General features: G+C 39.5%; 1 protein-coding gene across 4 annotated transcripts in view; it reads right to left on the reverse strand.

The window, feature by feature from the left end:
- The window catches only part of oxr1a (oxidation resistance 1a), a 157,010-nt gene that overhangs the window by 37,802 nt on the left and 102,495 nt on the right, over positions 1–16,713 (reverse strand). For all 4 annotated transcript variants that reach the window (XM_056266271.1, XM_056266272.1, XM_056266270.1 and 1 more), the window contains 3 exons: positions 15,856–15,938; positions 5,468–5,575; positions 3,629–3,745 (listed from right to left, as the gene is read on the reverse strand). In XM_056266271.1, coding sequence (XP_056122246.1) covers positions 3,629–3,745; positions 5,468–5,575; positions 15,856–15,938 — 308 coding nt within the window. The remainder of the gene's footprint in view (positions 1–3,628; positions 3,746–5,467; positions 5,576–15,855; positions 15,939–16,713) is intronic.

Raw genomic sequence — 16,713 nt, forward strand, 5'->3', positions numbered from 1 at the left:
AAGGTCAAAAGCACGCCTACAATGTGTCTAGGTAGGCAGCTGGATTTTGGAACAGGTCATTTCATTCCCAGTACAGCACCCGTCTCAGACTGCTAGACAGATCACAGCTTTCTTTTCCCAGAGGAACGGTCTAAATAGGTATGTGTGAAAAACGAAAGGCAAAGGAGCGTCTAAGGCTGTCACTATGGAGACCAGGAGGCAGTGAGGTATACAGCGGCCTCTTTTAAAGATGCTAAAGGTAAAGCCTTTTACTCCAAAATAGAAGTTCAACATCAAAACTTCTGTTGGCACTTCAGACAGTTACTTCACAGCACAGAGATGGGATAATACAGACCCATCTTCAGTGTTCTGGCTGAGGGAAGGAGGTTCTCGTCCAAGATTTGATGGTACATGGCCCCGTCCATAGCCCCCTAAATACAGTGAAGTCGTCCTATACCCTTATCAGAGAAACAGTCCAAAAGGATGATGTTTCCACCTCCGTGCTTGACTGTAGGGATGGTGTTCTTGGGGTCATAGTCAGCATTTCTCTCCCTCCAAACACGGCGAGTTGAGTTGATGCCAAAGAGCTCAATTTTGGTCTCATCTGACCACATCCGTTTCTCTCAAGCCTTTTCTGAATTATTAGATGTTTATTGGCAAACTTCAGATGGGCTTGAACATGTGCCTTCTTGAGCAGGGGGACCTTGCGGGCGCTGCAGGATTTCAATCCATTGCGGCGTAGTGTGTTACCAATGGTTTGCTTGGTGACTGTGGTCCCAACTGCCTTGAGCTCATTAACAAGCTCCTCCCGTGTAGTTCTGGGCTGATCCCTCACCTTTCTCATGATCATCCTTACCCCATGAATCGAGATCTTGCATGGAGCTACAGATCGAGGGCGATTCATTTTCATTTTGTATTTCTTCCATTTCCGAATAATCACACCAACAAAAGTCTCCTTCTGACCAAGCTTCTTGCTGATGGTCTTGTAGCCCATTCCAGCATTGTGAAGGTCTACAATTTGGTCCCTGACGTTTGTCAGCTCTTTGGTATTGCCCATGGTGGTGGAGAAATTGGAATGGAAGATACAGATTCTGTGGACAGGTGTCCACTGACATTAGGACATTAGGAGTACTTTCTTAAAGTGACAGGACTAATCTGTGTTCCACATGGACAAATAAGCAATCTGTGGGACACAGAATTCTTGTTGGTTGGTAGGGGATCAAATACTTGAGATTTCACTCGATTAAATATTATTCTGTCTCTATCCGTTAAAATAAACCTACCATAAAAATGATAGACCCTTAATTTCGTTGTAAGTGGGCAAACTTACGAAATCAGCAGGGGATCAAATAATTATTTTCACCACTGTATATACAGTATTATATACATACATACAGGGGTTAAAGTGGGCCGGAACGGTCCGGAACTGCGTTCCGGCACCTCAGATAAATTAACAAATAAATAAATAAATAGATTCATTAATCTCAACGAATCTCGCTGGTCCCGAGCTGGGCCGACCGACCGACCAACCTCCCTTCCTCCCCGCTGAACGCAAGCGATTACAAATGTGTGAAATGCACTCACGGTGGTTGAGCGCGGTAAAGTTAGTTTTAGGTTCGATATATTTCGCCTGACATTTGTTTTCCCTAGCCACTGTTCGGGTCTTACAAAGATATCAATAGCAGGATTAGTTTTAACATTATGTAACCATTGTATATCGATGAAATATGAAATATTCGTTCAAAATCACCTACGTGCTGCATATTTTGCTATACCTGAGAATGCTTTGACGTGTTTGCACAGCGCATGATGAGGGAACGTCTGCCAATTCCACCAACTGCGTTAAACTTTTGTTTAATTAATTTGTATTATTTAAAATTACTTTTCAAATTCCAAAGCGTGTAGAAGGTTCCTATTGGGGGGCATGCTCCCCCGAGAATTTTTTTTATTTCTCTGACCTACAAATGTGCAATTTAAGACTTTTGAAGGCCCAAAAAATGGATAATAAATAGCTTTAAAACCATGTCATTAGATTATTTTGTCAATACCTTCTCTCTCCTCATCTTTCTTTTTCTCTCAGTCTCCTTATCCTGGCCTATTTCTTCCCCTCCTAAAGCTGAACTTTGACTGATAGTCTTTTCATTTTCGTCTGTGTCAAGAAAGTAAACATAGGCTTAACTGCTATTTATATGTTTTATGAATCATTTTCTTAAACAAGTTAATTTACTGCAAGCAGTATGTAAACTTTTGACCACAACTGTATACAGTAGTGGCTTAAAAGTGATGTCCCCGGCCTAGGAAAATTAACATCTTTACTTATTCAAATATTAAATCAAAATTTGTTAAAGATTTTGTAAGCATATTGTATAGTTGTACTTGGAGTCAATTATTTTATTTGTGAAAATGCAATGAAACATGCCAAATTTTGCTGATTTAATTTGGGCAAGGCTGTCATAAAAATAAATATGAACACATGCAAAAACAAGAGAGAACCAACGAAATATTAATAAATGATTATGTTGTAGTCAATGTATGCTTTTTCCTGTGAGTTTTGTTTTTCTATGCAGTGTTTTTTGCACCGTAAAATAAAACCTTTTGCCTTTTTTGGCCAAATAATTTTGTCTCATAAATACTTCAAACTTGTTTAATGATTTGTTCATCCCTTATATTTGTATCATAATCATAAAATTGATAAGCTCTATCACCCAGTTCTATTCATCAAAGCAGAAATGGCTTATTTCTCAGGGATTTAGATGAAGTGCTTCTAAGAATGAGGGCAAGTCAACACAGCTCATGGCAGGTATTTGATTACAGAGGGTGTGTAAATATCACGTCTGACAGTGAAAAACCACAGCCTTGAGCCACGTGACCTCAAAACCTATTCAAAAGCAAATTTACAAAAGTAAATCTATTTGTGTCGCATAAATATTTTATGTATCAATCTGTCCTTCGTTGGTAACTAGTATTAGATCGACATTGGCATATTTGCCAATATTTAAAGTTGACGCATGTAATTTGCCAGGTAATTACCAAACAGAATTGCAAACACAATGACTGTTTTCAAATAGTTTTCCCGAACACTTCTTCCATCTGACATTAGTCAGATTGAGTGTTTTGATACATTTTTAAAGGATTCATCCTATGAATGTCTTCTAGTTGTCTGCATATTAAACTGGGACACAAGGAAGTTTTTTAACAATTACATTCAGCTTTAAAGATGAACATGTTGTTGACATTGAGTTAATAATCTAAAGTCAATAATTCCAGCTCCTATTCGTCTTGACAAACACATGGATACCTCGACTACCTAATAGAGAGCTTTTCTGCAAGACTGGCATTCTTCCTATCAGCTGATGAAAAACAAAGCACAGCGTTTCCCGACTAACAATAAACAGCAGCATTTCCTGCGGTCACCTCATGATTTCACTGTCCCATTAAGGCCCTCTCACATGATTCCTGTAAACCAGAAAGCTTAAGATAACAAAAGCACACAGAGCTTCAATTCTGGAAAATTGTTAAAAAAATTCCCAGAGAGCCTTCAGTATGAACGCATGCCATGCTCAGGGCATGTCCGATTGTGTGAGAGTCCTTCAACAGCACAGGTTAAATGATGAGGCTTGTGTGGTGTGAAGAAGGAAATGTCACATACCGTGGTCACTTTCTCCAGGTCAGCTTCAGAGGAGGTGGGAGAGAGTGGGCTGCTGGGACTGAAGGAGGGAGAGCTGCCGGCACTGGACGCGTACTCCGGATCAGGAACATACAGAACCTGCAAAGACAACCGCAGCGTAACGCTTTATAAACACCAGCCAGCAACTGCATGCATGGACAAACAAATCAATACTCACATACAGGCTGGTCAACATATGTAAATGAGGACATACTGTATCATAGACCTCTAGTGTTTTGTAAGAAGATAATAATGACTAATGTACAACTAACCTGAAAATAAAAGCGTTTGCATTTTTATACTTTATTTTTTAAAATGTATTACGGTTACATCAGAATAATTTTATGGATGGATGCTAAATATTGCTACGTTTGTAAAATTTGAAGCTGAAAAATAACAAATCTGTTCTGAATCTGTCATATTAAATAAATGCATTAATGGCATCACTATGGAAGCTTGTTTCCACCACAGAACAAAAAATAAAAAGGTAATTACGACTTTTTATCTCACAATTCTGACTTTATAACACGCAATTGGGAGATATAAAGTCAGAATTGTAAGATATAAACGTGCAATTCTGAGGAAAAACGTCAGTCTTTTTTTTGTGCTTTTTTTAGAATTGGACTTTATAACTCGCAATTGTGAGTTTATATCTCAGAATTCGGAGAAAATATGTCAGAATTGTGAGATATAAAGTCTCAATTGCGTGATATAAAGTCAGAATTGCATGTTTATTTTCGCAATTCTGACTTTATAACACGCAACTGCGAGTTGTTTTATTCTGTGGCGGAAACAAGCTTCCATACTGTACATCACAAACAGTGTACATTTTGAAATATTTTTTTTTAAAACATTTTCCAAAATATATAAAAAATATTTATTTAATATATAAATTATAGAATATTTAGAATATAAATATAATTATAAATGATATAAAATATAATTACATTTTATATTATTAAGTTCTTTAAGTTCATCCTATCTTATGTGGTCTCTCTCCAGGTGCCCCTCAGATTTCTGAACACTGAACAGGACTCCACTCGAGTTAGTTTGGGGGCAGTAGAGTCCGAGTGGAGGGGCTGTTCAGCAGTCCGAAACACTGGGGAGGATTACGCTAATGGAAGGAGCCGCAGAGTTTGGTCACGTGATCCGTGCTGAGAGCTCTCCAGCTGTACTATGTCAGGCGGCGGTCGCCATCTCCAGCGCCTGACTCTATCTATTACCCTCTCATTACTGTGCCCAGCACCACGTGAATATCAACCATCAGAGTTTGAGCTTCAGCTCTGCTTAACATGTACTTGTGAGGAGATGAAGGAATACTAGTGCTGTTTAGCAAGAGATCTTTCATAACCGCTCATGCACTGACTGGACGAGAGAAGTCATTAATCACTGCATCTATCAGAGATATTATCTGGTTAAATGTCAAATCGGCCAATAATTCACGATATGCTGTTGCGCTATATTAAACAGTGAGAGATTGATTCTTTGTCTAGCACTTGGCAGAGATCTAATGGTAAGGGAGTGAAGCGGTGTAATGAGTGTCTGCAGAAGAAACCCGCCATGAATTCAGTTAAGAGTGTGTGATTTTTGTGACTTTATAGCCTGTATGTAATGGGATTTACAACCTTTTTTACTTTTGTAATGTGACATTTCAGAGCAAAACAAGATATTCAATGAGTAAAAGCTAAAAGCTGGGTTATAGGCATTACATCAGCTTAAAACAATTCCTAAAAATAATATAAAAACCCATTTTACTGCAGAAATGCAGGTATTTACATATTTACGAGTGAAATAGGATATTAAACACATTAAAATACATACCTGACCGGGGACCACATTTCTGGAGAAGAGTTTGTTGAGCTGAACAAGTTCATTGGGAGTGGTGTCAAACTTCAGCGAAATGCTGTTTAGAGTATCCCGCGACTCCACCTGCACAACAAATGTACAAAACACGTAAAAACAAGGAAAAAGGAGAAGAGAAAACCATTTCTTTGGGTTCCTTTAGGTCTACATAAGGTGGATGTCCTACGCTACCATTCAAACGTTAGGGGTTGGTATTGTCTCTTATGTAAAAAATTATTTTCTATTTGAATATATTTAACAATTCCTGTGATGCAAAGCTGAATTTTCAGCATCATTACTCCAGTTTTTAGTGTCACATGATCCTTCAGAAATCATTCTAAAATGCTGATTTGCTGCATTTATTATTATCAGTTATAAACACTTGTGCTGCTTATTATTTTTGTTCAAAACATTTTTTTTCAGGATTTTTTTGATAAATAGAAAGCTTAAAAATACAACGATTATTTGAGATAAAAATCTTTAAAAGTTTTTACTCTCACATTTGATCAATTAAAGGAGTAGTTCATTTTCAAATCGTTTTGCTTCAGAAGGCCTTTATTAACCCCCTGGAGCCATTCGGAGTACGTTTATGATGGATGATGCACGTTTTTGAGCTTTAATCTGTTGGTTGCAATCCACTGCCATTATAAAGCATGGGATGCCAGGATATTTTTTTTATATAACTCCGATTATATAACTGTATTCGTCTGAAAGAAGAAAGTCATATACACCTAATGGCTTGAGGGTGAGTAAATCATGGGCTAATTTTCATTTTTAAAGTGAACTAATCCTTTAAATGCGTCCTTGCTGAATTAAAGTATTCATTTCTTTCCTTAAAAACAAAAAAACCATACTGACCCCAAACCTTTGAAGGGTAGTGTAAAACTGTTATTAAAGGGATACTCCACCAGTTTTTCTTATTAAACTATGTTATTCCCTTAACTAAGACGAGTTGATACATACCTCTCTCGTCTCAGTGCGTGCACTATATCGCTCTGTATTGCCGCAAAACTATGTTAGCACTTAGCTTAGCCCATGCATTAAATATGGGCCTAGCAGAGAAGCGACCAAACACTTCCACGTTTTCCCTATGTAAACACAGTTACTCGAGTAGTGTAACTTGACCTGGGCTGGTGACACAAAATAAACCGTTGCGCTTTTCTAAGCGTTTAAAATTGATGACTATATTGTATGGCGGAATACCATAACAAGTGCTTTTGAGCAGTTCGACTTGGCGCAATAATATCTTCACTAGTGAAAAGTCCTCTTACCGGCTCCCGCTTCCTCTCCCCCGGCCCCTCCCTCTGACATTTCCGTCAATACAACCAACGTGACATGCGCCGGTAGTAGTAGTTCGAGCGGAGTTGACGAAGTAACAGGTTGTTGGAAGCTAGTTAGCATTCTAAACAGCACAGGCTCTCAATTTCGGTCGGCATCTGTTCGCAACAGTCACACTTGCACCACCAATTGCTGTTTGCCCGTGGTCTTTCGCCAGCTCCGGTCTGTTCTGGATCATATCTTTCTTTCCTCTCACGGTCCATAAGAGCTAATTCCTCCTCCGTGTACTCGGGTTCAAACAGATATGGCTCTGGGTCTTCTACAAATAAGTCATAATCATCTACAAAGTCCGCCATTGCAAATGATCTGCAGTTTGCTAATAGCACAGGTAGTAAAAGCCACGTTGGTTGTATTGACGGAAATGTCAGAGGGAGGGGGAGAGGAAGCGGGAGCCGGTAAGAGGACTTTTCACTAGTGAAGATATTATTGCGCCAAGTCGAACTGCTCAAAAGCACTTGTTATGGTATTCCGCCATACAATATAGTCATCAATTTTAAACGCTTAGAAAAGCGCAACGGTTTATTTTGTGTCACCAGCCCAGGTCAAGTTACACTACTCGAGTAACTGTGTTTACATAGGGAAAACGTGGAAGTGTTTGGTCGCTTCTCTGCTTGGCCCATATTTAATGCATGGGCTAAGCTAAGTGCTAACATAGTTTTGCGGCAATACAGAGCGATATAGTGCACGCACTGAGACGAGAGAGGTATGTATCAACTCGTCTTAGTTAAGGGAATAACATAGTTTAATAAGAAAAACTGGTGGAGTATCCCTTTAATTTCTAGTCCAATTTGATCCGATTCTGATCCAGTTTGTGCTACTCCACATTATGCACATGTCCAACCATCAACTATGAGTGAGAGATTTAATGAATGATCATTTTAACTAACTTTATTCTAAACACTAGCCTGACTTCGTCATACTCATATTCTAGTCAGAATGTGAGTCTGATACTGCTCCATAGGGCTTTGATTATGAGGCGTGTCTTAACCGAACCAGGAAGAAAAAAAAACTCTGCACTCAATTGGATAGACCTACAACCAATCAGAGCAACGCAGTGTTTTTTTTTATGAGCTACGCAAAGTTGATTTTTATACGCAACAGAACTCAACTACACGCACACTGGAAGTAGTAAAATAATGAGTGTTGCCTCTTTTACTTGGTCCTCCATGAGTGCGACCAAAGGAGAAACCACAACGACCACAGGGTTTTCATTGCATCCCATCTTCTTAGCGACCATCGGAGCCAGCTGATAAAATAAACTATTGCCGAATCCCGTGGGAAGGACGGCAAACACATCTTTCCGATCGACAAATGCCTTGATTCCAGTTCTCGGTTCGTCTTTTAAAATGAATGCGCTGTCGATTTCTTTTACAACAGACGCGATAGCGGAATCTCTACATCTCAGTTCTCCAGCTGCAGTCATCTTTGAGGGAAACCAGTTCAACCCAAGCGCTCTTTGATAACGTGATGATTACGTAGCTAACTGCAGATCTTCGCATCCATCATCGTATAAAGCCCGCCCTGGCAATTTGATTGGCCCGACGATTTCTGAACCGATCATAATTACTCCTCAATGGATCGAGTCCAGACCGAACTTCCTGACCAAAAAATGTTTTGGGCGGGGTTCGGGCTGGAATCCAAACACCTACTACTACTATAGAATGTTAGCCAGCAGTCCACTATCCAGTAAAATAATAATAAATAAATAATTGAGGTCAAGGTCAGTGAATAGCAAGCAAAAAAAGATAAAGAATTTCTTTTGTGTTTGACATTGGAACAAAGTGAGAGGACAAAACCCTAGCAGCAAGAGAAATGTTGCATGGTGTGAACACATTCTTCCCCTTTTGCACATATTGTGTAGAACTTATTGCTGCATGATCAATTCTACAGAGCACTGGCATGCTAAATATCTCTCACTCGCCATATATCCAGATTACAGTCCTCTAAACATCTGAGCTTAGGACAGTACAGATGACCATTACATTGTTGATAATATCTTAATGTAAATGATTCTATAGTTCTGAGACGGTCTGTTTGCTACAGTATATTAGGAGTTTCTCATGTGAGGAGGACAGTGAGATGAATCAGATCAAGGAGACACAACACAACACACTACAGAATGTGGCCTGCAGGGAAATGTATATTGAAGCTATACATTAAAAAAAGAAAAGCCATTCAGGTTTGGAACAACTTGAGGGTGAGTAAATAATGACAGAGTTTGTTGGTAAACTATCCCTTTAACCACTTCCTAATAAACAAAGACCAATGCACACCATGTTTTGCCTCACATTAAATCACATGCCTCATTTTTCCCCCATAATCTTGCAGCATGAATGCTGTGTTTTTGCGAAACCCCATTAAGTTAACAGTAGTTCCAACTTTGAAAAACATGCCTCAAGATCCTTTGAACGTGTTCTGTGTGCACAGGCCGTAAGAGGACAATCCAAAAAAGCAAACAAAAACAAAACATAAATAAATAAACTTGCATTTTTATAACTGAACTGGTCCCCCAACATCAAAAACGACAAAAAGCGTCAGCATATCCAATGCCATTTCTACTCTGAATCAGACTTCTGTGAGTTATTTTTCTTAGAGAACGATAAAGAACCCCCCCCCCCCAAGTTTTCTGGTCGTCTCCAGATGGGAACGTCAGTAGTCGATATTCCCAATGCCCCAGCGCTAGCGGCGTCCTTTCATCCCGTCTGTCTGGGCACAGTACATTGATTCCCTGCGAGAGGCATTTCAGACCGGCTCTTCCGTGGGCTATTTATTTGTAGCTGTTTCAGAGCAAACACAACCTGCCTTCACCGGACACTAATGCCTCTGTTAGATGGCGAATTTATGATTTGCTCCGCAGTTTAGACGTGCTCTATCCTTCGTGTTTTCTCTTCTCCTAATTCAATAGCAGGGAGTCCCGCTGAGGTCTGTCGTCCTCTTTCTAAAGGCAGCCGTGGATAAAAATATCACTTAATATCCAACACAAGCAGTGCCAGCGGAGATGTCAACCATTGCCAGTCGCTTCTATTTGGAAAAAAGACACATGCAGCTTAAAAGTCAACAAAACGGTCTAGACAAACTCAACATTTCCCAGACATGGGCGACAAGTTTCCTTCTGAGAGGCAGGAACTGTGAATGGATCAAATGAAAGTCAAATGCATTCTTGTTTAAAAAATTAGGATGCATTAAAGTTTGTATTCTGTATCTCTACAGCAGAATCAACAATAAAACTATTAACAATGTAAAGAAAATATCTGCTAAGAGAGAAGATGTACAGCTATTTAAAATACCAGAACGCATCAGTCTTCCAGGTTACTGACACATACGATTATCAAGGTTAATAATTCTTCTGACAAATAGAATTCTTTACCATAACTATACGCTGTTGTTTAGCCACTTGGCACTTTAATAGAATCTGCAAGCAGAGGCACATTTTACAATGTCTTCAAACGCGACTCATGCATTCTGAATTTAGAGTCAAAGACCTCTTAGGTCATTAGGATCAAGACTAGTTATGTCTAGGGTTGGTTCCAAACCCCATGAGACAGTGTTTAGCTAGCTACTACACACGCCACCCTACAGCTGGGAGCAGCTCCCACAAGTTCTCACACGCGTCTCATCAGCAGTCATATTCAAGCCCAAACTTAAAACACATCATTTGTGTGTATTATTTAATTATTATAGTAATTTATTTTTACGGCATTATTTCTCTCCTAATTTCACTGATTTGTATATCTTCTATGGTAGCTCGGTTTACAACTGTTTAAAATGCCACGAATGGCTTTATAACAATAGATAACAGTTTCATATATATATATATATGTATGTGTGTGTGTGTGTGTGTGTGTGTTTTTATATGTTTTTCTTTAAAGTAAAAAGAATCTAAAGTAAAAAGAATTTGCATTATGAATTATTTTCATGACAATTAAGGTCACATCTGTCAGGAGGTTTATAAAAAAGTTTATAAAAAAATCTTTATTCTAATTCCCAGACTAAAACACAGGTGATCACTGGAGATTATACTTAGTATAAGCACTAAACATTGACGACACCAAACAAAGGAACTGAGAAAACACAGGCTTAAATACCAGAGGAACATAAATTACTTGATACAGGACAGGAGTGAAAGACTTAGCAAACGAGGAAACTAACTAGGAAATCAGGCAGGAAAAACGGGAACAGAACAAAACCAAAACAGGCTACATGTGACAGCATTTCCAGGTCATATATATATATATATATATATATATATATATATATATATATATATATATATATATATATATATATATACACTCACCGGCCACTTTATTAGGTACACCTGTCCAACTGCTCGTTAACACTTAATTTCTAAGCAGCCAATCACATGGCGGCAACTCAGTGCATTTAGGCATGTAGACATGGTCAAGACAATCTCCTGCAGTTCAAACCGAGCATCAGTATGGGGAAGAAAGGTGATTTGAGTGACTTTGAACGTGGCATGATTGTTGGTGCCAGAAGGGCTGGTCTGAGTATTTCAGAAACTGCTAATCTACTGGGATTTTCACGCACAACCATCTCTAGGGTTTACAGAGAATGGTCCGAAAAAGAAAAAACATCCAGTGAGCGGCAGTTCTGTGGGCGGAAATGCCTTGTTGATGCCAGAGGTCAGAGGAGAATGGCCAGACTGGTTCGAGCTGATAGAAGGGCAACAGTGACTGAAATAACCACTCGTTACAACCGAGGTATGCAGCAAAGCATTTGTGAAGCCACAACACGCACAACCTTGAGGCGGATGGGCTACAACAGCAGAAGACTCCACCGGGTACCACTCATCTCCACTACAAATAGGAAAAAGAGGCTACAATTTGCAAGAGCTCTCCAAAATTGAACAGTTGAAGACTGGAAAAATGTTGCCTGGTCTGATGAGTCTCGATTTCTGTTGAGACATTCAGATGTTAGAGTCAGAATTTGGCGTAAACAGAATGAGAACATGGAACCATCATGCCTTGTTACCACTGTGCAGGCTGGTGGTGGTGGTGTAATGGTGTGGGGGATGTTTTCCTGGCACACTTTAGGCCCCTTAGTGCCAATTGGGCATCGTTTAAATGCCACGGCCTACCTGAGCATTGTTTCTGACCATGTCCATCCCTTTATGGCCACCATGTACCCATCCTCTGATGGCTACTTCCACCATGTCACAAAGCTCTAATCATTTCAAATTGGTTTCTTGAACATGACAATGAGTTCACTGTACTAAAATGGCCTCCACAGTCACCAGATCTCAACCCAATAGAGCATCTTTGGGATGTGGTGGAACGGGAGATTCGCATCATGGATGTGCAGCCGACAAATCTGCGGCAACTGTGTGATGCCATCATGTCAATATGGACCAAACTCCCTGAGGAATGCTTCCAGCACCTTGTTGAATCTATGCCACGAAGAATTGAGGCAGTTCTGAAGGCAAAAGGGGGTCCAACCCGTTACTAGCATGGGGTACCTAATAAAGTGGCCGGTGAGTGTATATTATTAACAAGAAAAACAATAATATTAATTTATTTTGAATAAGAATAAGAATCTTTATTGTTATTGTATGCATGCACACAGTAGTACACATCAACAAAATGGAGTTATAAGCTCTAAAAAAGACGCATAAAACAATAAGTAATAATAAATAACTAAATAGACAATTTTTTATATTATAATATAATTTATATAAATAGGTTTCTTTATACCATGATTTTTTTTTTTGCTTTGGGCATTAATTGAATGACAATTAAGGACATATTTCCAGGTCATCGAATTTAAAAACAAACAAATAAATATGATGTATAAATTCAATACAATTTAAATCATACGTTAATCTTTTTTCTTGTTGCATTTTGTTAATAATAATGATAAAAATAGTTACAATGTAAAACATTTTTATTGGTCCTAAAATAAGCTTTGTTTTCATTCTGGAAAATACAACTTTATTTATTTTTGGGATTTAAAAAAACAACAACCCATACATGTTCTTGACTGATTTTGTGAGATTCACAGAACACACAGCTCATCAAACTGGAAATGACGTTCCAGCAAACGGTGCAATCAGGCAGAATGTCAAATCAGACGAACTCCATACTGCGTGGGACATCACGGCTGCCGTGGCATGAGAGTTGCCATAGTGACGCTGTCATTGCTACCCTCATGGCACGCGCTGGCTAACTGCGTCGATGATCACTTTAAGAACTCATTTTTATCTCAGCAGTCTTGGCAAGATGTTGACGTTCGCCATTTTACAGGACGTACAAGAGACAGCGCTTACAAAAACACCACAGAAATATCATCAATGCATTGGGCACGGTAAACCCATGGTATTCCTTAAAAACTTGGGAGAACTTTGTAAAAACCATGGTACATGATACGATAATCAATGATCATTCAGTACCACAGTAAATATCAAAAACCCATCTGAAACCATTGTACCTCCACAGTACTTTTGTACCAGCTCATGCTATATTTAATACTCCAACAGCCTGTTCTGGAAAAGGTCAGCAGGAGGTCAAGGGGCAACTGGTGAGCCTGGTTACACACACTCACTGCATGAAGCTCTTCACATTCACCCTAAAACTATTTAAAACAGTTCAGACCTTTGATAAAATTCCAAAGGAGCTTCATGTATAGTCGGAAGTGTATTTTTAAGAGTGATTGTTGTGATCCGCTGATGTTAAATACAAATCAATGCAATTATAAATATGCACAGAATATCTATTGATTTTGTGCACAGTATGCATCATGCATAATGAGACTATAAGCTTTAATCACTAGCTACATGACTTCAGTGCAGTTACAACTACTCCAGCCGAATCAGGCTATTGTAGGAATCAACAGATTTAGGAGAATCAAAGCAGATGCTGAATCCTCAGAATTTCTCTCCGATGATATCTCAATGTCTCTCGCCCCTTTCCTGTCCAACTGATTTAATTGGCCACAGACCAGCCAATGGTCAGGGCTCACTGACCTGCGGTGTGTTATTAGTGACTGAGCAGATGGGCTACAATAGTTTAGCTCTCCTTCAAACCCTCTTGAGGTCAAAACTGCTTCTTGAGAAAACAGCAATGCAGACATTCACCTGTAGCAGGAGGCAAGACTTTCACAATTATGGAGACAGTTTCACTGAAGATCTTACAGGGAGAGTTCACCCAAAAATGAAAGTTGTAAATGTCACCATTTAAAAATATGTTTTTTTTTTTTTTTTACAGTTTTTTCCCCATACAATGAAAGTCAAGTGGGTTCAAAACACCACTAGACCCCAATGAATTTTATAGCATGGGCATGTTAACCCCCACCAACAACCACAAAAAGCCACATGACACGCTGTTTATCAACGGTGACAAATTCCCCAATCCCCGCAGTCATCTTGCACACTTTTCATGCTCTGCGGAGGAAAACAAAGGCCCTGTCAATCACTTCTCGGCCGACAAAGACAGATCTTCAGTGTGTGTGGGGGGAGACGGGTGTCAGACACCTGCCCAGATCCAAGGGGAGAAAAGAACCGTCTGGAAACAGAACCGTGACAGCAGCAGAAACCCCGTCACCGATGAGCAGAGCACGTCAACTACACCAGCATCTGATTCCACGGCTGCCTGATGCCAGTTGATGCCCAATTTCCACTCATAGGGTGCCGGTGCCCGAGCAGTCAGTCTAAAACTAATTAATAATATTCAAATTTCATACATGTGAATGAATTGCTCAGAATTATTGTTTATTGTAATTTGTTTAAACAATGCTTGCTGCGTCAAAAGCAACTCACCACCATATTAAAAAGATGGGTCACTAGTCTAGTCTAAAATAAAATATTAGGCAGCACAAATGTTTTTATCATTGATAATAATAATAAATGTTTCCTGAGCAGCAAATAAGCATTTTAGAATGATTTCCGAAGGATCATGTGACACTGAAGACTGGAGTAATGATGCTGAAAATTCAGCTTTGCCATCATAGGAATAAAATAAATATATATATACTTACTGAGCCTTTTTCAATGGTAGTGTATATTTAAATAATATCAAATAATATGTAATAATTCATAATTATATATTTAAATATAGTTGATAATACATATTAAAATAAATATACAAAAGCAACTTGTGCTATCAAAAATACGCTTAATTAAATTATTTTGGATTAGGGATGGGTCACACTGCTTCACTATTCTACTGATCGTCCAACTACCAACTAATCGAATATCAAGGTTAATTTACTTAAATGTATCGATTAGTTAATTGAATGGTCATTCAGGTAACCCTGACTAGTTGCCTTTACACGTCCTTACTTTGGATGTTAAAATATGTTCTCAAAACTTGTAAACAAAGACAGTAATCTAGTCAGTTCGTCTAAGTCAGTGGAAACGTGGGCTGTTTCTGATAGACGTTATCAGATTCCCCGGCCGAGCACCATTTTTGGTGGAAAAGGGGTATGATTCCGATCTTCTGGCTAAATGACAGCTGTAGCTGCCAGCAGTTTCCTCTCCTCTGTCTCTCCACTTCCAGGCAGAACTCCAGAGCTCGGCTCAACCCACACGCTCCTCTGTTACCAGGGAGAGAGACGAGAAGCGCTCTGCCCGCAGCTGGAATTTGAGGGTCATTTCAAGAACACAACAATCTGTTAAGATAGACAATCGAAGCTCACACAGCGCGCACACACACACACACACACACGCTAAATCAATAGAAATGCAAACGCAGAAAGGAAGGTCATTCACCAATACTCTGCTGGAATGCATGTTGAGGACATTCTCATGCAGACCGGTGAAAATAAACAGGCTGATGTAAACATTCGCACGGCTTCATGCACCCTCTCCATACTAAACGCTGATGAAAACGCGCTCGGTCTCAAATCATCCCTGTGGACACGCACACAGTCCTCGAGCAAACTCTCACAGAAATCTCACTGGAACATGTGGAAAAAAAATCCTCAGAGTAAACAGAGCTGGGACGAGCTCCGCGAGATACGACCCTACAAAACACAAAAGCACATGCACAGAAATAGGGGTTGATGTTCTCACTTACGGAATACTCGATGGTGCCCTTCGGTCTCTGGAACGACATCCGCCTTCCATCCTTCTTCTCCGGCGTCTTCTTCTGCCCGGTATCTGAAAGCAAGCGAGGGAAGGTTCTCATTATGTTCATGTTCCGCTCTCCCCTCAGCTTGACACAAGCTGCCGAGCTCTCAGCCTCGACCGACGGCTCATCCGTCAACAGCGAGTGTGATCGAGCGATTCTGGTGAGCCAGTGAACACAGCGTTTCTCTCTCTCTGTCTACCCCTCCTTTCCCCGCTGTCTCTATCTCTCTCTTTCTCGCTCAACACAATGACAGCCGATGTGTCTTCACCTTGCAATGCCTCCTGCTGCTGCAAACACCGTAAAAGACAGAGACCACCCTGACCTCTATGAGAGAGAGAAAGAGACAGAGATGTAGTGATGCCACCCGACACTATCACATTTGTGTTGTGCTGTGATTCTGTGTGTCTTTGAAGCGAATTTGAATGCTTATGTAAAGCTAATAGAGATATGTTACGTATGGCACTGATTGAATTCAATTCAATACTGACATTAGTTAAGCTGGGATTTCAAAAGGCACACTCTACAAATATGGTGAAACTTTTAGAGGAATAGTTGTGAGAACTATTAGATATGTTAGGAAACTACCTAACATACGTTAACCTAGGCTACTATTCAAATGTTTGGGATTGCGAAGATGTAATGTTTCTGAAAGTCACTTCTGCTCACTAAGGCTGCGTTTATTTGAAATAAATTATAAATTATCTGAAATGTTATAACAATTTTAAAAAACTGTTTTCTAAAATGTAATTAATTGCTGTGATGGCAATCATTACTCCAGTCTTCAGTGTCACATGATCCTTCAGA

Source organism: Rhinichthys klamathensis, unplaced genomic scaffold, assembly GCF_029890125.1.
Source record: "Rhinichthys klamathensis goyatoka isolate OS25496 unplaced genomic scaffold, OSU_Roscu_1.1 h1tg000246l_1, whole genome shotgun sequence".
In the NCBI taxonomy this organism is placed as follows: Eukaryota; Metazoa; Chordata; class Actinopteri; order Cypriniformes; family Leuciscidae; genus Rhinichthys; species Rhinichthys klamathensis.